General features: G+C 43.0%; 1 protein-coding gene across 7 annotated transcripts in view; it reads left to right on the plus strand.

Moving 5' to 3' along the window:
- arhgef11 (Rho guanine nucleotide exchange factor (GEF) 11) overlaps positions 1 to 25591 on the plus strand; it is a 35276-nt gene extending 9685 nt beyond the window's left edge. For 3 of the 7 annotated variants that reach the window (XM_036146049.1, XM_036146050.1, XM_036146044.1), the window contains 32 exons: positions 898 to 935; positions 1055 to 1162; positions 1468 to 1530; positions 1623 to 1727; positions 4563 to 4661; positions 4822 to 4864; positions 4972 to 5068; positions 8211 to 8333; positions 8747 to 8770; positions 8890 to 9016; positions 10586 to 10679; positions 11290 to 11319; positions 11509 to 11641; positions 11717 to 11920; positions 12083 to 12130; positions 12355 to 12503; positions 12593 to 12733; positions 13714 to 13790; positions 14803 to 14928; positions 16268 to 16385; positions 16463 to 16611; positions 16704 to 16779; positions 16860 to 17042; positions 17120 to 17201; positions 17321 to 17392; positions 17549 to 17589; positions 19029 to 19178; positions 19268 to 19492; positions 19793 to 19912; positions 20040 to 20374; positions 21470 to 21602; positions 21701 to 25591. In XM_036146049.1, the coding sequence (XP_036001942.1) occupies positions 898 to 935; positions 1055 to 1162; positions 1468 to 1530; positions 1623 to 1727; positions 4563 to 4661; positions 4822 to 4864; positions 4972 to 5068; positions 8211 to 8333; positions 8747 to 8770; positions 8890 to 9016; positions 10586 to 10679; positions 11290 to 11319; positions 11509 to 11641; positions 11717 to 11920; positions 12083 to 12130; positions 12355 to 12503; positions 12593 to 12733; positions 13714 to 13790; positions 14803 to 14928; positions 16268 to 16385; positions 16463 to 16611; positions 16704 to 16779; positions 16860 to 17042; positions 17120 to 17201; positions 17321 to 17392; positions 17549 to 17589; positions 19029 to 19178; positions 19268 to 19492; positions 19793 to 19912; positions 20040 to 20374; positions 21470 to 21602; positions 21701 to 21750 (3563 nt within the window). In that variant the 3' untranslated portion in view covers positions 21751 to 25591. The remainder of the gene's footprint in view (positions 1 to 897; positions 936 to 1054; positions 1163 to 1467; positions 1531 to 1622; positions 1728 to 4562; positions 4662 to 4821; positions 4865 to 4971; positions 5069 to 8210; positions 8334 to 8746; positions 8771 to 8889; positions 9017 to 10585; positions 10680 to 11289; positions 11320 to 11508; positions 11642 to 11716; positions 11921 to 12082; positions 12131 to 12354; positions 12504 to 12592; positions 12734 to 13713; positions 13791 to 14802; positions 14929 to 16267; positions 16386 to 16462; positions 16612 to 16703; positions 16780 to 16859; positions 17043 to 17119; positions 17202 to 17320; positions 17393 to 17548; positions 17590 to 19028; positions 19179 to 19267; positions 19493 to 19792; positions 19913 to 20039; positions 20375 to 21469; positions 21603 to 21700) is intronic. The other 4 variants (XM_036146048.1, XM_036146046.1, XM_036146045.1 and 1 more) reach the window with 4 other exon arrangements.
- The last annotated feature ends 2162 nt before the right edge of the window (positions 25592 to 27753 follow it).

Genomic DNA, 27753 nt, shown 5'->3' on the forward strand with positions numbered 1-27753 from the left:
CCTTCTTTCTTCTTAATGCTGTTTCTCATCTAATGATCTCTAACAGACCCCCGAGGGCCTAACAGAGCAGACAGCTTTATACTGAGAACAGGGTGCTTGTGCAAGTCTTGAAAGTCTTAATAAGTATGGAATTTTGGAAAACTGTTTTCCAGACCTTGAAAAGTCTTGAATTTTGTGTGAAAGTCTTAATAAGATATGGGGAAAAAAATGTGTGGTAGAATTTTACAGTATGCTCAAAGGCATTGTGAAATGAGAAATAGGAAGGTAGGCTATAAAACTATAATTTTACTAACTGGTGACGTACTATATTAGCCTAATGGAATCAAACACTTGTTTGATGTGAAATTCATGTACTTGTGATTTTCATGTTTTGAAACGTTTTCATCAGTAAAAGCATAATTTACTGTGAATAATGAATACTAGCCTATAAAAATTAACATTTCTAATAAACAGTTTGTACAATCTCAACCAATGAAGTAGGCACACAAGTATACAAGTACATAAAGTTAAGGTCTTGGGGGGAAAAAAATATCAGTTTTGAAAAAGTCTGGAATTTTAATTTGGAAAAAGAGCAAGCACCCTGTGAGAACAAATAAGTGAACAGAGTCCTCTTGTGTTTTAATCAGCCAATCTGAAGGGAGTCGCTAGCGTCGGATGTTGTCCAGCATATCAGATGAAAAGGGCTGGAAACAGATGCACGCCACACGGTTCATGTTTTTATATAAAGAGCGTTTCAGAAAGCATGCATCTTTTGACTTCCATATCAAAGCCTGCCTGTTGGGTTATCCCCTCAGACCTCCGTAGAATAATTCATGGCCGTGACAAACTGTGGAAATGTTTAAGCCATGGTCCACCTAGTCCCGTTCAAGTGTTGCTAACCTTGCTGTTCCTTCACAGGACGGCTGTCGATGGACTCCAGCGAGGGAGACTCAGAGGTAAGCTTGGCCGTCCTATCAGGACAGGGCTCGGCTCTCTCTCTGTGTGTTTGTGCATGGGACCGTCCGCTCATCCCGCTCCCCTCATCCTCGCTCCCTCTGCTCCCCCCTCTCCCCAGTCCGGCTTCTCCCAGGCCTTTGAGACTCCCACCTCCTCCCCCTCATTACCCTTCAGGATCACCCATCACCAACGCCAGAACTCGGACTCACACATCCCGTCTGACACGGTGAGATGGACGCACATTTACTTCCATCCTTCGTTCCCATTGGTCCTTATCTCTGTGCCAGTCATTGTGCTGAACGAGGTCGTGCACTCAGAGGTCTGATTTCACCTGCTTTTCCACTCTCTGAGTCACGCGGCGATTAAAAAAAAATAATAATAATGTTACACAGCCACGAAGATTAGAAGAGATATGTGAAATCTCTGTCAATGCCTCCTGTTTCTTTATTCCACGAATACGCAACAATAAGAAGAGGACAGCTGATGATGTTTCAGAGTCCAGCCCATTTAATGGCTCTGTTCCTGTCATAGGTTGTAAAGAGCCAGATCATCAGCCCGGAGGAGGAAGATGAAGATGGCTACGCCTTTAACGAGGTGTGTTTTTTAAGCTTTTGCTATATTTTTATTTCTGTCCGATCCTAAAAGCTGGTCATCATTGGTTCTTTGTCCTCGTCACGCTTCCATAGATGGACGGTCCCTTCCAGGACATCGAGCTGTTGAAGTCCCGGCCGGCTCACATGACAGTGTTCATGAGATACGTCTTCACCCAGCTGCTGGACCCCAACCCTCTGGTCAGTTCAGACTAGTTGAATTTGAATTTATACACTACTGGTTTTTTGTTTTTGCTATAAAAAGCTTCAAGTCAGGAATATATGTTGTGGTTATTTCCCAGATATTCTTTTAAATGGAAAATAAACCATAATTTTTAATTTTTCCTTTTTTAGTCTTGCGACTCACCATGATTGTGTTCATTTCTGTCAGAAGTCAAGAAAAATGGAGGAAAATAAGCACAAAGCAGCTAAAAGTTGCAAAAACATCAATATTGTTACACTTGGGACAGTCAGCAAGGCCATGAAAGCAAAGATTAGAGAGAAGAGACAGTTTGTCCTGTGAGGAAGAGGAAGTCTGAGGGATGCTGTCTGAGGGCAGAACCTTAGAGACCTAGTAGACTGGTACCATATCCAGGAGCTTAAAAGCTCAGCTCCATCAGCCCAGCCAGCCTGGAGTTCAACACAGTGGCTAAAAAAGTCCTGAGACAGAAATTATAAAAAGAAATGTAACGAGGCAGCATCAAGTAGACTCTATAATGCGTGCTCTGCGTCTGACCAACAGTGTTACTCTGGAGAACTCGCTGTTTTTCACACTGCCGTGCCACCAGAGTAGCGCCCGTTAAAGCTGCCATCTCTGTGGTGGTTGTGTAAAACGGTGAAAGCAAGCGGCAGACGATCTCTGCTTCCTCTGCTGCCAGTCTGCGTGTTACTCATGAGGCTTTAACTGCAACTAATGTTGTGAAGGTGTCAAAACACTGTTTCAGGGGCGGTTTTGGCTGCAAACGGTTTCAGTAGATCGTTTTGTCCCATTGTTTGTTATGAAAGGGTTCGTTGAAGCTGACGCTACACATGTGGCGATTGGAACGAAAGTCAAAGCGCTGATGTACCATTGGCCGATCATTTAGATGAGTCAGTGAGGGTAAAAACCTCACGGGCTCTGTGTTTAGATTTGCTCCAAATGTGAGAAAACATTTTGAATGAGCGTTGGCTCTGAGAAAAAGTGAAAAGGTGGAATTCTGTTTGTTTATATCTCATGGTTTCAAGATCTGTCTGTGTTGGATGTGTTCTGGTCTTAAAAATGCAGAGAAATCTTCTCCTGAAATAAAAACGGAGTAGAAACCATCAATCAGCTAATAGGATTTATCCACAGGCCCCAGAGGGTCCCACCCCAGCATTAGCATCAGGAACAGGAATATACCAAACATTTCATCTCAAAATCATCAAACCTCCACCACTGTGCAACTTTGCTCTTTTTCTTTTAATGTATTTTATGATCTTTAATGGCGAACACTTCTAAATCACAACCTTTTACACTGTTGTGTTTTGTTTTTTGGTCAACGTTGTCATCGTGATTCATGCAGATTCATTCCCGGTCGTATTTACTCTACAACCCCACTTCCAAGGAAGCTGGGACGTTGTGTAAAACCTAAATAAAACAGAATACAACGATTTTTCAGATCCTTTTCAACCCGTATTCAATTGAATACAAAGACATAACATTTAAGGTTTAAACTGATGAACTTCATTGTTTTGTGTAAATACTCACTCATCTTGAATTTGATGCCCCCAACATGTAATAAAAGAGCTGGGATAGGGGCATGTTTCCCTCTGTGTTACATCACTTCTCCTTTTACCAACACTCAACACGCAGGCCAGTCTAGAACCCGTGCTCTGCCGCTCTCTGCTGCACTCTGCTGCTACCAAGCCACGCAGCTGTGGCAGAGTGTGGCTTGGCATCGTCTTGCTGAAATGAGCAGGGACATCCCAACGTTTCTGGGGGTTGTTGATGTATGGCGTTGGCTTTGCATGGTACACTGCAAAAATAGAACTAAAAATAAGAAAAATCTTCTTGAAATTAGAGTATTTATCCTTGATTTGAGCAGGTAAATAAGATTATATGCCAATGGAATAAGATTTTTGCCCTTAAAATAGGGACAATTCATCTCCATCATCTTATTTCAAGTGGTGTATATCTAATTATCTTATTTTAGGGGTAAAAATACTCATTCCATTGGCAGATAATCTTATTTAACCCTCAAATCAAGGGCAAATACATTCATTTCAAGAAAATTCTACTTATGTTTAGTTCTCTTTTTGCATGGTAGAGTTTTGACTTTCACCTGTAGATGTAATGACAAACGTTGTCTTTAAACTGTTGGACTATTTACTTACGCAGTTGTTCCCAAAGTGATTAGCTTCGCCCCAGTCTGGCTTGTGAAGGACTGAGCCTCTCTGGGAAGCTGCTTTCATACCCAATCATGATAGTCACCTGTTAGCAACGAACCTCTTCAGTGTGAAAGGATCCAATCAGGTGTTTTTGGAGCGTTTTTCAACGTTTCCAGTCTTTTTTTTTTTTATTCTGACCCAGCTTTTTTGTAACGTTGTTGCAGACATCATGTTTAAAATGAGCGGAGAGAAAAAAAACAAAGTTTATCAATTTAATCATTAAATATCTTGTCTTTGTAGTGTGTTCAATTGGATATAGGTTGAAAGCGATTTGCGAATTATCCTATTTTCTTTTTTCCTTTTTATTTAGTTATTCACTTATTTTTTTGCCGTTTTAGACAATGTCCTGATTCATTAGCATTGGGGTTGTATATTATCCATTTTCACTCTTTGGTTTCCAACCTCACTTTGACTGTATTTTTTTTTTTACTGGTTTTGTTGTTTTTATTCTTTCATTATTTTTACGCTGGTGAGCTAGCTAGCTAGCTAGCTAGCTAGATAGCTCTTGATATTCTATTTTGTGTTTGTATTTTACTACACTCCTCAGACATTTTGACCCACAGCGAGACATGGAAGGTCTCTGTGTACAAACCTGGATTTTGTTTCTTCATGTTTTTTTTCTCTCCACAGCTGTTCTACCTGTCTGTCGAAGCTTATTTAGGCTCCAGTCCTAAAGACGCTCGAGCTCTTGCACCTCAGATCTGCTCCCATTTCCTGGATCCAGACGCAGTACGTAACCCTGTTCTACTCTGCTGTATCAACTAATGTTTGTTTGGTAATAATAGGCAAACATGGTTTGTAGAGATTGATATTAACAGATTATACGATAAAAGTTTCACCAAAAGGTTTGGGCTTGAGTGTCAATTCATGAAATTCATTTTTCTTACAGCCTTTGAAAATCAAAGTGCGAGAGGAATATCTAACAGATATAGGTAGGGCTCCTGAAAGCTTCGTAAATGATCTGATAGAGAACCAGTTTTATTTGTTTATTTATGCTGTTGTTTGTTGTATTATTAATGTCCTGCTGTTGTACCACCAGAGACTCGCCTTCACGCCCAGGAGGACATCAGAGGTCCTCTGTCTGAGCTGCAGCAGCAGGTTCTGCCGGACATCCAGGAGCAGATCCTAGACTACAGGTGCATTATTCAAGGATGCTGCACTGCAAGGCCTGCAGTCCCAGATCATAATTACCTTTCAGCTTCTGGCTCCAGATTTATTTACGATCAAATACAGAGAAGACCAGTGCCTTATTACACTAGGTGATATGTAGCATTAACCATTCATGTCAGTATTAACAAAGTTAAAAAGAAAACTTTATTCTATTCCTTCTCAAATGCAGCGGCTCTCAAACCTTTTCTGTTGCGATCCCCTTTGATGAATACAATTTTTCCTACCCCCCAATCCCAGCAATCCCCCAATTCTGCTTTGAAGCTGTGCACTCACACTTTTTACAACATTAATACTAAAGCTGTGCACAAAGAAAACATTTTTTTTTAGTAAAACATGAATCCATCAATTTGTGCTGAGTATTAACATAGGACTGCTCACTGCAATGAGCCTTTTATCCATTGCACACCTTTTCAAAGTGCAAAACAGAGTAAAGATCAAACAGAAGTGCATTTATCGGTAATTGGCTCTTTTTTAATCTCCTAATCTGTAATAATCTGTAGTCACTGGATCCCAGTTTTAGTGACTGCAGTGAACCATTTTTCACTGCTAATCTCGTCATAGTGGGGCTCCAGGCTGGTTGCTGCCACTCTCAGTTCACGCTTAGATTGGCGCTTTGTGTTCAGAGATGCAGCAGCAGAAAAAAACGATCTCAAAGAGATGAGATAGAGGCAAACAGAGGCAGAATACTCACTTCTCCTGAATGCTCCCTCTCTACACCAGTCCAGAGTTTACTCAGTGTCTGTGAGGTCAACCTGAATTTAAGGGAGGAGCCAGACGCCATCTCTATGTTCTGGTCCTCATCAGCAGAGCTGACATCAGCAGGTACTGGTGCACTGAGAGGATCTAACCCAGTCATGCTGAGCACTGCTGAGCTGAAAGTCATTTTTAAAGAATCCTCTCAATAAGGAGATGTGCTCCTCGACACAGGGGATCACTGTGGTGGCATCCAAGTCATTGTTTTCAATAAATTCACTCAGACTCTCACAGGATTCAGTATTTCTCCCCTCAAGGGGGTTCCGTCCTCTTTGCAGAGACGCTGATCTGCTAGGTGAGGAAGATGCTCGCCTCTCCCTTGATTCTGGAGAACTAGATAATTCAGCTTTCCTAATACGCCACTGAGATGCGGCAGCTTCACCAGAAAATGTTCTTCCGTGAACTTTGCTCCAACTTCCTACATTCGTTCCTCCTCCAGAAACACTGTTTTCCATCTGAAATCCTCGTTAAGACTTTTCCTCGAGAGACACTGAGCCTCACTGCGAAGCAGCAAGCGTGTTGTTTCACATCGCGTCTCGTTTTCTCATCTCTTCACAGGGTGCAGACCGCAGTCGTGCTTTCAGTAGTCTTGTTTTGCTGAAATTGACGACACCAAAACCTTGTTAAGTGCAATCTGATCTGAGCTGCTCTGTATTTCTGCGTGCATCCACTGTTCATGTGCCTGCAGCCCTTTGCGTTTCTTTCCATGGACTGTGCTCCAAACACCCACCCAGTTCTGATATTTTAGTCTATGTGTTGTCAGGCACATGAGCTATAAAGCTGAAGGTATCACTGCAATGTCAGAGAAACCTGCCTGGGACTAGAATAGGCAGATTTTTCAGCTTAATCAAGCGTCCACCAGCTGGATGGAAACCCAGATATTTGGCCTTTTCCTGATCAGTAAATGCACCGTACCAGGCGCTGCAGCTTCCTCTGACAATAACCGTCTTGGGTATGGAGGCCGTCACTGAGAGATGGTGTTAGCTTTCATCACCGTCCGCAGCATATTACAAAGGAACTCAAAGAAATCTGTTGTGAGTTGCTATTTAAAAGGAAACTGTTTATCTTTACACGATTTGTGCTTTAACCCGCCTAGAACTGCCCGGAAGAGGGAATCGCCTCACGCAGACGGCTTTAACCACCCCCACCCTCCCCCCTTTCTGTTTGCGTATTGACATTTTAAAGTAATCGATGAGAAACTTTCTACAGTGTGAGACACGCTTGTGGTTAAGTGAGACTGTGAGAGTAAGAGAGCAGCATTTTCAGCAGATAACAGGAAGGCTGAGTGAAGTACAGCATGGACACAGTTTTTTAAAAATAAGCCTTTTGAGGTTTTAACATCTGTCTGTCGGGAATAATGTTGGATTTGGAAATGTTGACAACCTTTTAGAAATGTCCTGAGTTAAGTAAAAGAACTCCTTTTTCCAAGGAATACACACAGAATCGTACTTTAAAACTTTAAAGCGACTGATGTCACACCTGATGTGATGTGGCCTCTGCTGCTGATCCAAATCAATGCTGACAGCCGGGAGGCTGGAAAAACATAGATCTGATCCTTTGCTCGTATTCTTTATTATACAACGCTTCTTAAAAAAATATTTCAGGGCAGTTTTAAGGTTTACAAAAACCAAAAATTAAGAATCTGTGCCTTTTGTTCTGGTGACTCCAGTTCCTCTTTCATGATCACTTTCCAGAGGAGGAGTTCTACACACAGACAGGCTGTATATCAGATCTGTGGATTTATCGAGGCTTTCTCTCATTTTACACAGAAAGCTGTTACGTTTAGTGTCTGATGAGGCATTGAAGCACTGAAGCAGGCAGACAGCAGTGCAGAGGAGCTGTGCCTTATTTCATTAGTAGTTTAAGCTGATGTGTGATCCAGATGTTTATCCCGACTGCATCGTTTTATCACAAAAACATATCAAAGAAAATCTTGCATATACAATTATACAAACATTATTCGTATTTCCTTCTTTTATTTCTAATGACGTGTTTTTTATCGTTTACCATTTCTCATCGATTACTTTAAAATGTCAATACGCAAACAGAAAGGGGGGAGGGTGGGGGTGGTTAAAGCCGTCTGCGTGAGGCGATTCCCTCTTCCGGGCATTTCTAGGCGGGTTAAAGCACAAATCGTGTGAAGATAAACCGAGTTGGGAAGAGCGGAGCTGGGCGAGCCGAACCGAGTTGGGTCGGTAAAACTGCGGCTAGATCCCTCCGTTAGTTTCATAATGGAGTCTTAAAGTTCGTAATGTTCATTTCTTGTAGGTCGTAAAACTGCTCCGTGTTTAGGATGCTGTTTTCCATTTACTGATAAATGTAACCTGTCCGGTGTGGGTTGTTGTTTCCTAACAGGAGCAAGCAGATGATGGGTCTGGGCTCTCTGTTTGGGGAGGGAGACCTACTGCAGCTGGACGGAGACCCCCTGAAGGAGAGACAGGTGGTGGACAGACAGGTCACCGCCCTCTGGGAGATTCTGTGAGTCATCAGGAAAAGCTGCTGCTCTTGTTTTTTTGTTTTTTTTTTCTCTGCCTCCATGAACTAAAACTCTAAAGGTAGTTCTTAGTATTCCTCCTTTCTTGGCTCGCCTTGACGTTAATGAATCTAGGGAGTTTCTCTCCTTTAAAGAGACGGGTTTTTCTGACTCTGCGGTGTCTCCGCCTGCTCAGGTGTTCCGAGTCCAATAAAATAGTTAATTCACCAAAGCAGTCCTAACAAAGGTCGTTGCTCCAGATGTAAAGGCTGAGAACCGTGTGACTTTTTTGTCTTCGGGCTCTGCACACACCGTCACATGACCGAGGCGGCAGGGTCTCTGCGTCTTATGCTTCTGGATGTAATTAACGTGCCGCAGATAGTCAGCAACCTTCTCTCTGCTTCTTTCTTTGTTCCAGATCAAAGCATGAAGAGGACAGGAGGTACGTTTTAAACGCGACGGCAGAAACGGTCGGAGCCGTTTGCAGACTTCCTGCTTTACCGCTTTCCTCACCTCGTTTGCCGTCTGGTCTCCTCACCCTGCTGCGCTCTGTCTCCGCAGTTCTCCTCTGGCCTCGGCCGTCGTCCTGTACCTGCGGCATTCTGGCATCAAGCTCAGGGACTCCAAGGTCTTCCCCGGCCTGAGCACAGAGAAGGAGAAGTGGCTGGCTTTTCTAAAATCCAAGAAGGTAAAGACGGCCGCTCTTCTCTCTGGTCCTAAATATCAGAGCAGACCTCTGCTTGTGAAAAAAAAAAAAGAAAAGAGAAACGAGTATTCACTGCTGCTCACGCAGGTAATCTTTAACCACATAGCATGACAGCTTTTCTTTTTATAGCATGTCATATCTGAGGTTTTAATTTGAAAAGCGGCTCAACAAACCCGTGTCGTTTATAACTCCGAGCTGTTTGGGCTCCAGCGAGCCTGAACTCTGCTCTCAGTCAGCAGGGTGCTGTCGCAGCTCGGCAGCGGGTGAAAACCATAAGGCTGGGTACAGAAGTCGGTTATTCAGCGAGCGCTTCATGGACGGGCATGACTAAACATCAAAATGTGAGATCAGAGATGCACCGATCAGAGTTTTGTGGCCCATTTTCGATCTTTGGTTTTGTGAGGCTCTGGCCTGAGAAAAATGATCCTAGCTGGAGTTGATTTCTGTGGCATAAATAACACTGACAGCGTTCAGAACATGGTTTCCAGTTCTTTTTTCCCTCCTGCCGTGAGCTGTGATGCTCTGGATGAAGAGAATATGCGCCATCACACGGTGTTCAATAAAGGTAGTCACTGTTAAACAGGGTTTCACTATCATATTAAAACAAAGGCAGCATGTTCACAGGGATGGCAATTTAAATGGTTTTTAGCTTCTTAGATAAGTGATTAGCTTTACTGAGTAGAAAGATCAACCCTTAATACAGAACCAGAGATTTCCAAAATCCTGCATGTCCCATAACACAGAGATGAAAAGCTCCAGAACAAATTTGTTTAGGTCTTCGTATAAGATCGTTTCCTCTCAGATAGCTTTTTAAATCTCTATTTCCTGTGGCTTCATTTTAAACGCCTCACTTGTTCCACCTAAATAACCGAGCCTGCCTCCTGCAGTCACAGCGTCCACACCGAAGAGCGCTGGAGGAGGCGTGACCTGTTAGGGCTTGGTGATGGTACGTTCACTGCCTGGAAAATGGGTTGGAATTTTGGAGTTTCTGACCAGCCAGTCGCCCGTCAGGCTCATTCAGGCTAGAAAGCATGACTCTAATAATAAACCATAAATAATATAAACCTGTTGATCTGCTGATTTAACGTCATCTGTGAGTAACAAAGCTCTTGTTATCCACACATCTCTAAATAAAGTTTTCTGTATGTTTGGTAATATACCATTGGAGTGTCATTGTTGATTTTGGTATTTCTATGCTTATTAACAACAATTAAAACTTATTCAAAGCAGAATATATTAGACTACCTCAAAACTGTGGTTATTGTGCCAGTGAAACTACGTCAACAGAGAAAATTGCGAAAATGACCTGGGAAAGGGGGACCAACTATTCATTGGTCAATCCTTAAAAGGATAATTTAAGGATTGAGCCTTAAATGATCCTTTTTCTAGTATTATCACTGTGGAAAAGAGCAAAATAAACTGAAGTTTCTGGTATTTAAACACGTGTTAAGGAGACGGTTGAAGCTAACAGATGTAAAAGACGCATTATATCTACAGTCTGACACAAAGGCAACAGTGTTTGATGTTTCTTTATGTTTCGTCTCTCCACAGCCCAGCAGTGTAAAGAAAGACAAAGATGGAGACGATAAAAGGAGAAACCCCATCCTGAAGTACATCGGCAAACCCCGGAGCGTCTCTCAGTCCAGTAAAGACACACAGATTCACATCAGCAGCACACAAATACAAATGAGGTCCTGACTGAAAGGCATGAGCTGGCATGAGGTGCCGCTAGTTTCTCACTCAAAGTCTACAGTTTCACTGGATTTGCAGCAACACATTAGATAAAAAAAATAATATGCACTTACATACAGAAATAATAGAGGATAATGTTTATTTTAGTTTTGTTTGTCTGAAACTGGAAATATTTCCATACAACAGATTTTGGCTTGTAAGTAAGGGAAGTGCAGCAGCTTTCTTTCAGCCAGCTGACCTGGCAGTCTGCAGCCACAGGTCTGTGAAGGCTGGCGCTGTATTGAGCTGCGATCCAGAAAGTTGTGTAATTCTGTGCAAGACAGTAACCATTTAAAAACTTGTAGCCTAGTATTGGTCACTAGGCCAGCGATAAAGTATGTGCACCCTGAAACTCTCTGTGTGGCTCTCTGTGTGGCTACTCAGATGGGTTTCATTTTGGTTTTTGTTTGTCATGCTGTTTTTTTTTTTTGTGATTATTGATTCATGGATCTTTCATTCTGTCTTGTCACTCATGATTTGATTTGATTTTTGTTTTGTTTTTGACTCATTTTTGTTGTTTTTAGCATTCCACGTCCCGTTGTCACCCACCGAAGGTACATTATTATTTTCTTTCCTCCTTCTTATTATTTAAATTCTGCTTTTTTTTCTTTATCAAACATCCATCGACGTTGTGCTTGAGCTGATTGTAGTTCGACCCTTCCTAAATGCGTCATTCCAGCTCTACCCTCTGTTTGCCACGTCATTGTTTTTGTGATCACACTGAGACTGAGATGTGTTCGCAGTGCGCTCGGGCAGCGTGAGGAACATCATCCAGCAGTTTGAGAATCACACCGAGCTTCCAGGAGAGGAGGACGGGGATGGTGCGGACCCCCAGAGGCTCTCCTCGAGCAGCCTGGGAGAAGAAGGCATGGACAGGTGACGGCTCCTCAGCGGCCCCATCCTCCCCATGCTCCCAGCAGGTCATTAATGTCTCTGCCTTCCCTCTCGCAGCCCCACGGTCTCGGTGCGTCTGGGACGCAGTGGGTCGTTGAAGGCTCAGGGAGAGGACCGCCGGCGGGGCGCCGTCCCCGGTGGCGACTCCGTGCCGCGCTCTCGAAGCGACGTGGACATGGAGGACTGCGAGGAGAGGGAGCAACCTGGCCTCCGGCTGCTCCATCTCAGCACCTCGTCGTCCGCGTCCAGCAGCTCTGCTCGGTAACGATCGTCGACGTCGGACCCCTCGCAGGGCTTTATATTCTGTTGACAGCTCTGAATGCAGGGGCCTCGTCTGACATCAGCGTTACAGCCGCTCACATTACCCCCATCAGGGTGGGCTCGCTCCTCACCCAGTCTCTATTTCCGCTCTCCCACACTCAGGTCTCTTGAGAACCCTACACCCCCATACACCCCTCGGTCCAGACGCAGGTGAGTCTCCCTGTCATCCCTGCACCGGATTAATGAAAGATCGACAGGATTGAAGGAAAAAGGAGCCCAGAAGCGGAAATAGCGGATTTATGTGTTTTTTTTTCTACCCTTTTACGGCTTCATATGTTAAAGCGCCCCATAACAGCTGCATCAGGGCATATTCTTTGTTTATGTTGGCCATTTTGGCTTTAAAATAAAGCTGTTTAAACTACATTACCGTACAGGAGCGTGGACTCCCAGCTGGCCCTGCTGCCAGACGCTGTGGTGCTGGAGGACGAGGTCTGTGACGGTCAGAACTGGCGGGACACGGTTCCCCCCGAGCTCCTGGCAACTCTCAGCCCGAAGGAGGTGGAGCGGCAAGCGGTCATTTACGGTGTGGCTCGGATTTACCAGAATTTAAGACAAAAAGTCAAACAATGAGGTGGTTCTCTTTCATTTACGATCTCCCTCTGCTTCATTCAGAGCTCTTCACCTCCGAGGTGTCCCACCTGCGGACCTTACGGGTCCTGGATAAGGTGTTTTACCGGAAGATGAGATCTGTGCTGAACCCCGAAGAGCTGGCCTGCATCTTCCCAAACCTGCCGCAGGTCTACGAACTCCACGGTCCGTCTGGGTGTTGGCGTGTCGTTGCGTCATTAGGGTCAGATAGCAGCGTTAGATTTTAAAAGCCGCCTTTCATGGAAGAGTTTATTGTAAATTAGTTGACTGTCTCTGAAGCTTTCTTATAGTCACAGTTTTATCCCTTCATTATTTCAAAACTACAGTCATCTATATCAGAATTTAAAGCCTTTTATAAAATGAACACATGCTGCAAGAAAACAAGAGAAATTGTCACTTTTGCTTATTTAATCCCATTAGGCAGCCAGTGAAGTATTTCTGAAAAAGGACTTGGGTTAATCATGTCTAATGTTAACGGCTGGATGCGAAGCACCGCCTTTTAAAAGTCTTGGTTGGTTGAAATAAGCTTTCATTTCAAGTTAACAAGCATTTCACTTGTTCTTGGGACTTAACATTTTTAAAAAAAGTGGCTTCTGCAGCTTAAGAGATAAAACCAGGGCTGTCCCTGATTCTGATCAAAACCATTTAAGACCAGACATTTACCGACACACAGAGCCTGGGACTAGATTAAAGTTCTCCAATCGATACCAGATAGATGTCTGACAACTCAGCCGCTGTGAAGTAAAATAAAACGCTATGAGTTTTACACTCATTCCTTTGGCCATCATGTTCCTTACTGCAGCATCTATAGCGCTATAACCGGCTGCTCTTACTTGGGTTTATAAAATTAAAGAATGCAATAGTATTCATACCAAAACATGGATGGCTTTATATTTAATTTCTAAAGATACTCAGAATCAACTACAGTATGCAGTTAACTCATGTCTCTCTTCTTCTGACAGTTTTCATCCAAAGCAGTTGGCTGCCGCACTAGGCTAACGTTAGCATGTTTTGCTATGACTCATCGATAATGCAGCTCCTAACACTAATGGAGAAAATTTACAGATGCAACAGCCATTTGGTTTTCTTTCACTGTGACCACTTCCATGTTGTTTATGACGTTGGTTTCTGTTTCTTCTTTTTAGCAAGTCTCTGTGAGGAGATGAAGAAGCGAAGAGAAAGTCCCATCGTTCAGGACATCGGAGACGTCATGCTGGCCAAGGTGAGCCTCCCATTCTGGTCTAACTAAACTCCACTGGGAGTTAAACCGAACTAAGATTTGAGCATATCGGTAACAAACACTCCAGGTATGTTTAGCCAGTGGTGAGCACAGCTAGCCAAAGTGCTATCTTCACAAACTCAAGATATTAGTTTTACAACCGTTGAACCAATGATAAATAAGGAAATTTTGAGGAAGCTTACGGTAGCCGCTAATTGCTAACCGCAGGCTGTCGGTCTGTGTCACGTCTTCAGACAAAAGGTGCTACACGCATGACAAACAAGCGCAGCGCTGCATGTGTGGGGGGATTGCCATTTTTGTCCTGGATAAATTACTTTTAAACTTTAACTTTTACATGGCAGTTAAAGCTTATGAGAAGAATTGATATTCTATCCCTCTGTCCACAGGCAGCTGCAATTTGGGAAAAAATGCCGCTGCCTGTGAGCGTGGCCAGCCAGCGTTGCCAGCCAAGAGAAACGAGCAACCAGTTCTATGAAAACAAACAAGCACAAAGTCGCTGATAATAAGCAGACCTGGCAACACTGCTGGAATCCTGGAACACAGTGCTGAGCGTTTCCAGCATTTTATCAAACGTGCAATAAATCATTACTTTTTTGGTGTTACTTGTTGTAACATCAATAATTTCAACATTGTGACTAGATTGTGAACTAGTTTTAAATTGAAAAGCATAAGTAAAAAGTCATGTCTGTGTTGAGCACTAGCGATATTAAGACCACATCATAATTATAAGACAGCACAACTATTAATACTGTAATACACGGTGCTATATGTAATATATAAACGATGATCATGTGGGCCTTCACCTCAGTTAAAGGCCATCAGCCAACACAAACCTTTTGAAATACCAGGAGATTTTAAATGATTACGATCTTGTAGTCATGGCCAGAATTTTCTTGTGACTTTTCTCCAATCTTCACTAAAAGTGAAAAGTGTTGACGGTGTTTCGGGATCTGCTGTTTTTATGTTCTGACGGTTGTGTGTGTGTTGTTTTCAGTTTGAAGGAGCAGCCGGCAGCGAGTTTCAGGAACACGCGTCGCAGCTGTGCTGCCAGCAGACTCAGGCTCTGGAGCTCATCAAGAACAAGAAACGGAAAGAATCCCGCTTCGCCCAGATTATCCTGGTCAGCACGCAAACATTAAGACACCCTATGAAAGCCTTCCTGTCATTATAACAGATTCCCACATATTATTACTAAATATTGACTTCATGATATTAATTCAAAGAATGTAACTAATATATTAAGAGTGAAAAAATAACCCTTTCTATAAAATACAGCTTAAATGTTTCTGTTCAAAAATCAATTCAGACGCTCCCTCACAGGCCTCCATATCTGGTGTGCATTATTAGCACCACCGTACTCAGCATCCTGAAGGAAAGTTGCCTGTTTAAACCTCAGACTTTAAATATGGCATGCTCATGAACACCGCAGTGAGATGCAAAGAAATGTCTTTGCCCCTCAGAATAGAAGATTGTAGCATTTTGAGTCCCCAAAGAATTAGAAATCAGCCATGGTCCACTGTATGGGCTATAGATTACAAGCTGAGGACGTGCAAATGAACCAACAGGCCCAGTTCTGGTTCTCCTAATCATGTTCACCCCTGAAAGCAGACGGTAAGATGCTAAAAGAAGTCTCCAGAAACTCAAGTATCTTATCAATGGAGCCACAGCAGGCTCCTACTGATGCTGAGCTGAAAATGCAGCATGCCCCTATAGACAGACACAGGTTCAACCTAATGGGAGGTGTGCCAGTAGGAATCCCTTGTTCTCAAGGAAAATGTTGAAGCACGGGGGTGGAAGTGTTGAAGTTTTTAGATGCTTTGTTGCATCAGGACCCGACCAGCTGCTATTTTTGAGTCCACTAAGAGTTTTTGCAGCCTATCAGGAAAATCTGTAAACGGGAGCAGAACTGGACCAACATGAAAATTATCTAAAACACACCAGTCAGTCCATGACTGAATGAAAACGATCAGATCAAGTTTTCTGCATGACAGCCCAGAACCTGGTCTCATTCAGATGCTGTGTGGGGACCTGAAACGAACTCCGTTAAACTATCTCAGAACTGAACGTGAGGACTGGAGCCCAACTCTCCCCTATGCCATCACTAAAGATATTTTAACCAATGAGGGAAACACTACGGGCATGTGGTGTTTGCAGTTTTCTCAGCTCCAAAGCACATTTCTGCTGATGTCTTATAATGATTAAGAACAAAGTTTGAATTCCTATATTTTCCAGAGATGAATGACACCAACATTAGACAACTGAATAATTAATGTGGTGTTTAAATTTTGTTCAAATCGCTGTATATGTTTCTGTTGTTTTTTTTTTTTATACCTATTCTTTTATTAGACCTGTCTTTATCCTCAAACATGAACAAATTGCAATTATGTGAACATCTTATATGAGGATATGAAAAGGAAAATCAAAAATGAGACAAATGTTGCTGCTCGTCTCGTCCTCAGGAGTGTGAGGCGAGTCCTCAGTGTCGGAGGCTGCAGCTCAAAGACCTGCTGGTGTCTGAGATGCAGAGACTCACCAAGTACCCTCTGCTGCTCGACAACATCATCAAATACACGGAGGGTGAGGAAGCAGGAGTTTAGATCAAAACGAGCTGTGCCTTGAAAAAGAAACTCTTGTCACTTTTTGTTTTTCTGCAGGCGGGTCGTCGGACCTCCCGTCGCTTCGGCGCGCCCAGGCTTGTTGCCGGGGGATACTGAAGGCGGTCAACGAGGACGTGAGGGAAACGGAGCACCGGCAACGCCTCAGCCAGTACCAGCGCAGACTGGATGCTGCGCCTCAGTTCAAGGTGGGACAAACGTGTTTAATCTAGCAGTCTGGCATCAAGTTTTCTTCCATCAAATCTTCTGTAAAACTCCTTTTTCCTCCTGTGGCTCACAGAGTCTGGACCTCACCACCAAGACGATGATTCACGAAGGTCCTCTCATCTGGAAGGTCAACAAAGACAAGCAGATCGGTGGGTTTTGCTGCCCGATCAGCAGCGCTTCCCGTGTTTGCTGTGGTTGCGGCTTCATCTTGTCTCTGGTCCTCCTTCAGAGATCCAAGCGCTGCTGCTGTCAGACTGCCTGGTCCTCCTTCAGAAAGGCCCCGACGATCGGCTGCAGCTACGCTATCCGTCCCGCTGGTTGGGAGGAGCAGGAGGGGTCATGGTGGACAACAAGCCCTCGTTCAGTCCTCTGGTGAAGCTGGACGCGCTGCTTGTCCGCTCCGTAGCCACAGGTACACGGTGTCACTCAGTGGACTGAAGTTTAGATGGCCGGGTTTTTCATGTTTTATTTAAATGCCTACTTTTCCAGACAAAAAGGCGCTGTACATAATCAGCACTGCGGAGACGCTGATTTATGAGCTGGTGGCAGGATCGCCATCTGAGAAAGACACGTAAGCTTGTTTTACCTGTGATCTTTTTAGGGTTACACCACAACCCTTAATAGAAAATAATTTCTGCTTTACTCTAAGTCTGGACGGTCAGCTGACTTTTTTTTCTATTTACTTCACAGCTGGATAGGTTTACTTGAAAAGACCACCAAAGCTTCATCTCCAATGACCAATCACAGATCACTTTCTGTACCGTGAGTATCTGTCATGTTTAGAGAAGCAAACGAGGAATAAAAGTTATCAGCCATGAAGAAACAAGTTCCTTTAATTTATGTCTCTGCTTGCTATGAAGTTATTTCTGTGGTGGCGGCACATGTTAATGTATTTATTCTGTGTTTGGTTCTCTTCAGTTCTCCCAGACTACGCGGCACTTCACCCGTCTTAACTGAAGGTAAAAAATTATGTTCTGTCTTCATGGAGAGAAAACTGTACAAATATTAGTTCTCACTGTTTATACAAACCCAGATGAACAGCAGCATATAAAATGCTGCAGTGTATCTGTTTAGTAAGTTTTTAAGTAATCCCAAATTCAGAATCTTTTGTCCAAAGCTTGATTCAGCAGCTTGAACGAGCAACTTTCAGCAGCGGAAACGTAAAAGTTCCATCATGTAGCTTATTTTAAGGTGGACCCATTCCCTTCTGCTGTTTTCACCCATTCTTTGCTAGCTGTATGTTAAACCTGTGGTGGTGTGGTGTGGTGTGGTGTTTCTATGGTGGATACAGAAACAGAGTTCTAAGTGATGTTCCTGCGTTGCCTTTTTTATGTGATCCTGTAGCATAAACGGTTTGATCTCCAGCTAAAGCACACTGCTACAGATTTTCTTTTTGAGGATATCACAGTTCTGTGGTATTAGCGCCTCAACTTAAAATCGCCAACAAAGTGCTGCTTGAACTTAGCGGCAGTGACCACATACCAGCTTAATCTCATGCTACCCTCTGCTCTTTTTGTACCACTAAAGGATCACTCACCTCAGCCTGCTGAATGCTTAAGAGGCTCCAGCAGGAGGACTGGCTGACCTGTTTTCTCATTAATTTAGCTGATAACTGTTGGGCCACTGTATTGGGTGTTGAACTTTCAGCCCAAGATGGTCAGTCTATCATTAGTTATGAAGAGATGAAACAAATGGTGACGCCACAGCAAATGCTACCTGGTTCTGACCCAGTAGAGCAGCGGGCCCAAACTTTTCTTGCACCGCAAAAAGGTTTAGTGTCGAATGAAATTTTAACGGACTGGCCTTTTAAGGTGTGGCAGATAAATACTACAAAATAAAATCACATGACTGGCATAAAAGCTGTAGTATTTTCTAAATATAATAATAAACGTAAATTCACTGTGTACTTATCTGCAACCTCATTAGCATAAGGTCACAACATAACATGAGCAACATCCTCACTGCCCCCTAATGCTCTGTGGTCACTGTGGTAATGTTTAAACATGCCTCCAGAATAAGTTGCTCCACAAAATCAAATATACAGTGCATGAGAAATACAACTCACCTTAACGTAGCATCCGTGAGAGCTCTGAGGTTGTTTCTGCAGCAAGACGGCACCATCTAGGGGTGATGGGAGGTAATGACACCTGAGGCGTTGCTCATGTGCAGTCTGATGCATTGTTTTGTTCTGGGTTTCTGTCACTTCATAGAACCTCGTCGTACACAAATATAACGCCGGACGTGGTTTTCAGTGCTGGTTGGGCAATCTCTGGGTTTTCTGTCGTGACTTTAATCCAGAACACCGGCAGAGCTGTTGTCTGGAACGTACGTTAAAGGCTGCTGTCATTTACCGCCTCCAGCATGTGATCTTTGCATTTCTTCCCATTTAATCCACCAGTCAACCCTGTGGAGGAGCAGGTGGGTTTCATGGAGAGCCTTCCCTCCAACCATGGCGCCGTGTTGGGTGACCTTCCCTCTGACCAACTTGGAGCTGGTAGCTGTGATGAGAACCTGGCAGTCGGAGTGGCCGACGCCGCCCTACACGACGGTGAGAAGAAGTCAGAACCCACCGCAGAAGCACTCAAAGCTCTGGATGTTTGAATCCTAAAAGCCTCGTCTGCTTGTGCTCCTCCACAGTGGAAACCCTGCGGAAGCTGCTGTTACCAGATGTGGAGGAGGACAGGTGGAGCCACGACACAGAGGACACACCCACCAACACCATGAGCAACGGAAACGCTGAGAGACGGCGGCAGGAGTCCACGGAGACCGTCCTGGACCTCTGCATCAACGAATCGGAGCCCAAGCAGCCGGAGGCTCCGCCCCCAGACAGCAGGCAGCCCGATGTTAAGGTCGTGAGGAAAGGTAACGGACTGCAGGGACCATGAGCTTTGCTTGCTTCACAGTTTAGAGTTAATCTCTTAACCCTCACTTGTTAATGTTGGCTAAATTGAAGGAGATTTAATTTATTTGCCTGTGATTTGTCTTTGGAATCTGCATGTTTCTTTTCAACCTGTGATTATATTTTTCTTTCTCTTTTTTTTTTATTTTTATTTCATTTGCTTGCAAAACAAACACATGCTCCATTAATTTTTTCTTCACCTCTCCGCCTTCTTTCCATCTTTCACGCACTTTTCTTCACACACATCTATCCTCCGTGCGTAGCTGTGGTTGCGGGTGCTCCTCCTCCTCCTCCTTCTTCTTCTGTCCCTGAGGACATCACTGACGGTGTTAGCCTCCCCTCCGATCTGTCGTCCCAGTCTGGAGGCGAGGCCGGCACGCAGGGTAATGGAGACGAAACCTGCGTCACTTTAACGAGGCAGACACAGAACTGAAATACCCAACGTAACCTCAAATCTAACCTGTAATTTGGGTGATCATGCTGAACTGAAGTCGTATTTCTGGCCTCTAGGGAACATGTTCTACCTGGTGTTACCCTCAGAGCAGGGCGAGAGCGCCACCGACGACCTCCCTGACCCTCCTACACCCACCGCCAGCCACTTCCCGCTGCCTCTAGAGGAAGTGACGTCAGCACAGACTCGACCAGAGGAGGAAGCAGCCGCCTGCAGCCCCGAGTTCAGCCAATCAGAGACAGATGCTATGCAAATGGAGGTAGATCTAGAGGAAGAAGAAGAAGAAGAGGAAACGGGCCCAGCACAGGCTGGACAACAAAGCCACGTGATCAAAAACGTAGATGAGATTTTTGTCGCCATCGAGAGTTTGACGAGCAAGTTGCACAAATTGAAGGTGAGTTGTTGCTTTTTTAATGGGGCCCCAGAGAAGGAGCCAAGATGATCTGTTTAATACTGTGTCCCACAAAAGTATTCATACCCCTAAAACGTTTTTATTTTATTTATTTTATTTTTCTACTTTTTGTCAAGTTACAACCAAAGCATTGAGTTTAGCTGGTTAGATGGGATTTTATGTAGAGCTACCCTAGTAAATACGGGAAAAAAATCTGTTTTATGTGTGAAACATGCTTTTTTTTTCCTGCCTCTACTTTGCGTCGGTCTGTTCTCAAAAATCACAGTAAAATTCATTTAAGTTTGCATTTGTAACTACTAAAATTATTTTTAGAAAAAATCCGGTGGAAGGAAGTCGTCCGAGGTTTCAGCCGTGCTGTAATCCCAGAACTAATATGGGATGTTTTATTCTTAGTTGTGCTTTGTGTTATGGTTTGTTACTGACGATATGAACCTGCCGTATTTCACGTTCGGTCTCTCATCTCTGTCTTTCACGGGTTTATTTACGCTCCGTCCTGCCCTAAATTTTAGCTCACCACCAAATGCTTAAGGGTCAGAGGGCTGCTCATAAGGGAACTAAAAATAAGTAAAGGATAAGTAACCAGGTGTTCCTATGCTGGGTCAAAAAACATTTTTTTTCTGAAAATGTTTGAGCTGAGTGACTTTATCCATGATGTAAAAGAAAAATCCACTTTTTATGCTTTTTTTTAATTGATTTGTCTTTGCGTTGTCACATCACAAGCTGAGTTTCTGTCCAGCTTATTGATCATTCATGTTTATTCAGAAATCTAAATTGGACGTTCTCCTGCTTCATGGCCTCTAGAACCTCTTAGGTCAGACCGTTTAACTGGAACCGTGCTTCTTACAAGACGTGTAATAATGACACTTTATCACAGCTTTGCTTCTACTGTCTTAATCGGGCTGAAAGCAATGGCATCAGTGAAATTTAAAGGACTCCGAAAGATTTTAGTTAAAGAAACAAAAGATGAGCCCATAATGAGGCGCACGCTTTACCTTCAGCTGGTCTTGGACCCGTTGACCAGAAGTACATTTCTGAATGTTTCAGCTCTGCTGACGCTGACGTTTGGTGCCTTTGCAGGAAATTGAGAGGGCCCACCAGAAGCTGCTAGAATCGCTCAGAGATCCCTCCTTCAGTCAGGAGTCAGAGGACCAACCGTGTCGCTCTGCAACCGTCTCCAGGACGCCCTCCATGGATCGCAGCTCAGTAGACGGTCCGTGAGCGCTGTGTTTGGATCTTTCACCCCTTTTTTGACCTTTCAGGTTTTTTGATGTTAAACATGTTTTTCTGCTTGTCTTTGAACCTGAACAGGTAAGGAGGGAACCCCAGCAGAGCCCAAAATCCTGTCAACTGGATTCTAAACTGATTCGCTCGCTTTCAGCTAATCTCCACATGTATATAGGTTGAACACTACTAAGTCTGGGGGGATCTGAATGCACTCCTATGTGCGTCTTGTCCAGATCACATGGGAGACAGATGGATGGATGGTGATTGACTGTTGTTAAAGGAGAAGGCATGGAAGTCTGGAGATAGCTAGGAAAAACTAGGAGGAAATAAAGAGAAGTTTGCCGATGAAGAGGAAGAAGGAAGTTTGATGAACTGAAGTTGGGAGCAAAATGGACCAAGTTGGATTTTTGTGAAGGAAAAACAAGACAAAAGACTGTTTGGTTCTGTAGAGCTGGTTGAAGGAAACGGAGCAGAGAGGTGTTGAAATGTTAATTTAAGGAAACTTTCCTAGGGACCCGTCACCCCAGCACTTTACCCGTAATGCATCCCCCCAACCCCCCACCCCCCACCCCGTCGTGTCCGGACCGAATGAGGAGCAGAGGACACTACATTCACCTTCCACCTCGGCCGAAGGACTGTGTCTGATTAATTCAGGTCATTTGCACTGCGTAAGGAAACCACCGTCACACGAACACAAGCACCACTAAACTCACTAAGTCACTGTGGAGAACTGTTTTTTTTTTTTTCTTTTTTTTTTTTTTTTTACATTTGGTTTCAGCTTTCATTGAAGCTACAGGAAGGCTGTTCATCCAAGCAGGACTATTACTAAGCTCTTGTTTTACTTTACGTTTTGGGAAACACTACTGCTCTGTTTACTACTGATAAAGCAGGTAGGTTTTACTTCCTGCTCCCACGGTGTGGAGGGATCTCTGTAGGTTTACACAGCTGCTCAGACCGTGTGAGGTTTGATCATTTGGGAGGTTTCAATTTGCTACTCGCAACCAACAGTGCTTCATCCTACATCCCTTATACAGTGTTTGGTACAAAAGTGTAGAGGACTATGATAAGATGGAAACTGTGAGGTGCTCCCCTCAGCCGGTGAGTGCTGTTCATTTTGTGCCGGCCCTTGTACAAGTCATGCGTAAAGTTTCAGGAAGAAGTTCAGAAAACCTTTGGGAGAAATATCATATTCAGAAAAAAAAACTATTTCTTTGGGGAAAGCGCTTGCTTTCATGCATGTTAGCCTGTTAGCTTAGCATAAAACTGGAACACGTCACATGTAAACAATGGTGACATTCACCCACAAGCACCTCAAAAACTCATCCATTTTTTTATACAGATTATATTGACATGTCATCATTTTATTACTACTAGCTGTGAATTTCAGTAGATTTGCACCAGAACCTGTTCTGTAGCTTATGTTAAAGGCGTCGTTCTGGTTGTTTGAAGTTGGGTTCTGTGGAGATGTTAGTAATGCAAAGTTAAGCCAGAAAGGTTTCGTTTTTTCATGTCCAGGTTTCGGCTGGAACATCATGGGTAGTGGACAGACTCCTCTGTGCCAAAGGCACATGTGGCCAAAAATGTCAAATACAAAAGTAGCGGCTGTTAAAGTGTTTACATGAACCGCTGATATTTTTAAGGTTCCCGTTATTTTAATATGGCAGAAATTTACTTTGATCTGAGCCCACCCCTGACTAGCCGTTCGAGTGTATATATATGATCTAAAGTCCGTTCTCTTGATCCAAACTAAGTTGCTTTTTTTCTGAAGGTGTAACCAACTGCAGGTCGGATATTGACTGCTGTTGACCGCTTCACAGAACCCCACTTTAAATAAGCAAAACATGGCTTCCATTTTCCTTAGCATGAAAAACAATATTAAGCTTAAAGCGGTAAAGATTAGCAGCCTACCTTCCTATTTTCTGTTTGTTGTGTAACTGATGAAGGTTTTGCGACATGCTGGTAAACTTTGTGACAGTCATGTCTTATTAGCATTTTCACATGTCAGCTCCAAGTCAGTCTGCACCTTCGCCAACTCATAACCACATTTTGTAACCATTTCACTGTTTTCTGCTTTCATTTCTTGCTCCTAAAGGAACCATTTTATACCCATACAGTTAAAGTGATGTATCAGTTTATAAATAATCTTATCTGTGATCTAATCTAATATATTTTTAAATTAAAAGTATATTATTCTATAAATATTTTATGACACTATATGACCCTAATTTCATTAGGAGTGGTTGTGATCCTATTAGGACCAATTATTTCTTATGAAGGATTGTGACAACTGGTCAAACTAAAATAACTGAGGGACCTCCTGTCAGTCAATCTTCATTATATAACCCAGTTTTCTTAAGTTTATTGTGGAAAATAATCCAATAGTTGGTTTTCAAAGCAGCAGAGAATCCAAACACAGAACAATATGGCTCCAAAAAAAGCAGAGTACATAACTGAAAAGTTAAAGTATAAAATGGCAAAGAGGCGAAGCGACAAGAAAACATCTTGCAGTGAATGGTTCTCTGGGTTTTGTTTCCGTTCCTCAAAAGTAAAAATAAATAAATAAAAAATCCAAGCTAAGTCCCACATTAGCATAGCATTTCAAGTCAAGCTAGCGCTTTCTATCCTGAGCTCGCCGAAATTTGATCTTGGTCTTTGTAGTCCTGGCATGATAGTAAAAAAGTAGATCCCATCAACCCAAACTCCTCCTGGATCGTCTGTTGGAGGTTTTTATAAATATATTAGTTTTGGTCCTGGCCGAGACACCCAAACCAAGTGCTTTTCTCCTCTTTTTTAACTTAATCTTTACTAATACATGACACAAACTACACATTCTTTTGTACTAACCTATATGTTTCTTCAAGTTTCTACATTCTCACAGAGGCTTGTGTGAAACACTGGAGGGATTTATTCTGAGGTTGTTGTTTTTTTTACCCCCACTGGTAGCGATTACACCTGCCTTACGTTGCACCTCGCACCTGAAGCTGACACACTAGCAGCCTCTCTGTGTGCTGCTAGAAAGAGGTTTCCTGTCCGGTAAAAGAAAAGTATTTTATGCTCTCGGGACGAGGAACAGGAAGAAAGTAGCATATGTACAAATTAATAAAATGCAGCTGAAGGAAAAAAATAAAAAGACTGACATTTTAATTACAGCTGATCCTGAATAAACTTGCAAAAGGAATCCTAAAGTTGGGAAGTGATCTACCAAAGTGAGGGGCTGAAGGGAACACTTTTTATTTTAATTTATCATTTTGGCTGCTGATTTTCCAGCACCACAGACCAGCAGAGTAATGTGTTGTTTTTCCCCAGTCCTCCATTTTGAAAACTCAGCACAATAAAAACAAAACAATAACATATGATTGTCTCTGGTCTGAATCAGGATCAGTTTCTGTTTAAATCTCTTTTCCTCCATCTCCTCTTTTTTCCCTCCCCCTCCTCTACTAGTCAACTACAGTGGTTGTATTTCCTGTTTCTACCTCTACACTTCGATGTATCTTCCTTTTTAAGCATTAACTTTGTACATTGACATCAATGTTGTGACCCTAACTGGCTGGATTGAAAACAGCTCAAACTGATTACAATATATATATCTATATATAGATATATAGATATATATATATATACACACACATACGTTGCACAAATGAATTTCCCTGCACAGTGCAAACTACTGTATGCATAAACACATCTTTTAATTTCCATCTCATTGTCTTTTTATTTGGTCTCAGTCATGTGTAATATAGAGAAATCCAACCCACTTGTTTTATAATGTTAATTTTTTTTCTTCTTCTTCTGTAAAGCCTTAGTCCTTGTATTTGATTTTATTTTTGTAGACATGATTTTAAGAAATGGATGCATAAATTATTTTCTGTTTGGTTTTAAACGATGGGCGCGTTTGTTAGCTGCACAGAAGGCAAACAAGTGTTTTTGGTGTATGTGTTTTTGTGAGATTAAAAGGAAGAAACTGGAAGAAGGAAATGCCCTGTGTGGACTTTGATTAGCAATAATTGTTCTTTCTACCTAGCCTACATTTCTTCTGCTTTAGGCTGTGCTGGAAAACCAGCCTCCTCTGTAGTTGGTCAATTAGGGAGAAAAAACAGGCAGGGATGGTCCCAGCCAAGCAGAAAGGTCTCAGAGTCCAGCAAACAGCGATAAAGAAACCGGATACGCTCCTTCAAAATAAAAGCTAAATATTTCTGAAGGCCATAAGTATCTGTTAAAACCTCCCGGTAAAAGACTCGTCTTAACGTACTTACATGCTTATGTCCAGCGGTCACTGGGCGAGAGGCCGGTGCACCTGGAGCGATGGCCAGATTGTCCATCAGCATGGAGACACTGGACAAACAACCAGGCACATCTAATGTGGAGACACCAATTAACCCAACAGTCATGTTCTTGCACTGTGGGAGAAAACCATAGTTACCGGAGAGAAGCCGCACATGCACAGGGAAAATATACAAACGTGCAGAAAGACCCCAGGCCAGGATTTGAAACAAGGACCTTCTTGCTGCGAGGCAGCAGTGTCAAGTTACTTCAAAATATTTCCTGTGTGAAACAAGTAATGTGTAACTAAACGATGGAAGGCAAACGATAAGCAGTTTTCTTTCTTTCTTTTTGTTTTTAGCAAATCAATATGTGAGGAATGTGCCACCTATCCTGAGTCAGTACTTTGTAAAACCTTTCGCTGCACTAACTCCTGCAGGTCTTGCTGCCTGCCTCCCTTAGCTTTGCACATCTTGATTTCCTTCTCTTCTCCCATTTCTTTGTTACAATATAGGTCAGATTTAATAAGCAGCTGTAAACAATAATTGTCAAGGCTTCCCACACGTGATTTGGCTTAACTATGACTGGGCCGCGGAGACTCTTCGATCTGAACCATTCCGGTTTAGCTCTGGCTTTGAACGTTGGGTTGGTGCCCTGCTGCAATGTGAACCCTGGTCACCGGCTCACATCTTTTGAAAAAGGCTTTCCCCCATATTGTCCTGTATTAAGCCTCCCTGGTTTTGCCATCACCATGTTTCACCATGGGGATGGTGTGTTCAGGGTCTTGTGTGGTTTTAAATTTTCAGCACATATTATTATTATATATTTTTTTTTGCATGTATGGCAAAAAGCTCCATCTTGGTGTCATTTGAACAGAGCACACGTGGATGCTGTGCTCTCAACATGTTGTGGAAATCTGCAAGATTTTCAGTGCCTTGCAAAAGTATCCCCCCCCCCCCAAAAAAAAATGTTTTATTGCCTCAAAACGTTGAATAAAAGTCGATTGAGAGTTTGCACCATCTCATTAACAGGACATAATCTTCAAGTCTAACCACCGATTCTCACCGATTGAGGTCTGGACTTTGACTAGGCCATTCCAACACATTTAAATGTTTCCCCTTAAACCTGTCGCGTTGCTTTGGCAGTATGCCTCGGTTAATTATCATGCTTCAAGGTCAAACTCTGTGCCAGCCTCCAATAGACTGACAGGTTTTGCTCAACAATATCCCTGTATTCAGCAGCATCTCTTTCCCTCGACTCGGACCAGTTTCCCAGTCCCTGCATGATGCTTCCACCACCATGTTTCACTGTGGGGGTGGCGTTTTAGAAGGCTATTTGTTCAAGGATTTTAGTTTGGGAAATCAAAATGCAAAATATATTTCCTGTTATCTTCTGTCTACTCCCCTATTATGCACTACATAGTTGTTTTGGTCGTTTTGGTTGTATAAAAGACCAACCCTAACGACCACCTAGCTAGGGACCAGTTAACAACCCTAAAGACTCCCCGTTACAGAGGAGTGGACCAGTTTCGGTTCAATCTGCTGGCTTAATGACTTCAACGACTGCCCATTACTAAGGAGTGGACCAGTTTCGGTTAAATTTGCATGTTATCTAAGCCATTACAAGGCCTTTGTTTGAGCAGTGGTATATAGCTTTGTACTCATCATTACTCCAGACTTTTTGAATTGAGAAAGCTTCCCAGAGAGGAAGCAAAACATTTTCAACTACGCAAAACAAGTCCAGTTGCTTTGTTTTTCACTTTTTTTTTTCTTTTTGGTATAAAAGACCAATATAAAATTTGACACTTCGAGGTGTATGCATGCTTTTGCATGTATAGGTAGAAAGAATCTTGATGCATACGCTCTGGCTTTTAAGAG

The sequence above is a fragment of the Fundulus heteroclitus genome, chromosome 14 (genome assembly GCF_011125445.2).
Source record: "Fundulus heteroclitus isolate FHET01 chromosome 14, MU-UCD_Fhet_4.1, whole genome shotgun sequence".
NCBI lineage: Eukaryota > Metazoa > Chordata > Actinopteri > Cyprinodontiformes > Fundulidae > Fundulus > Fundulus heteroclitus.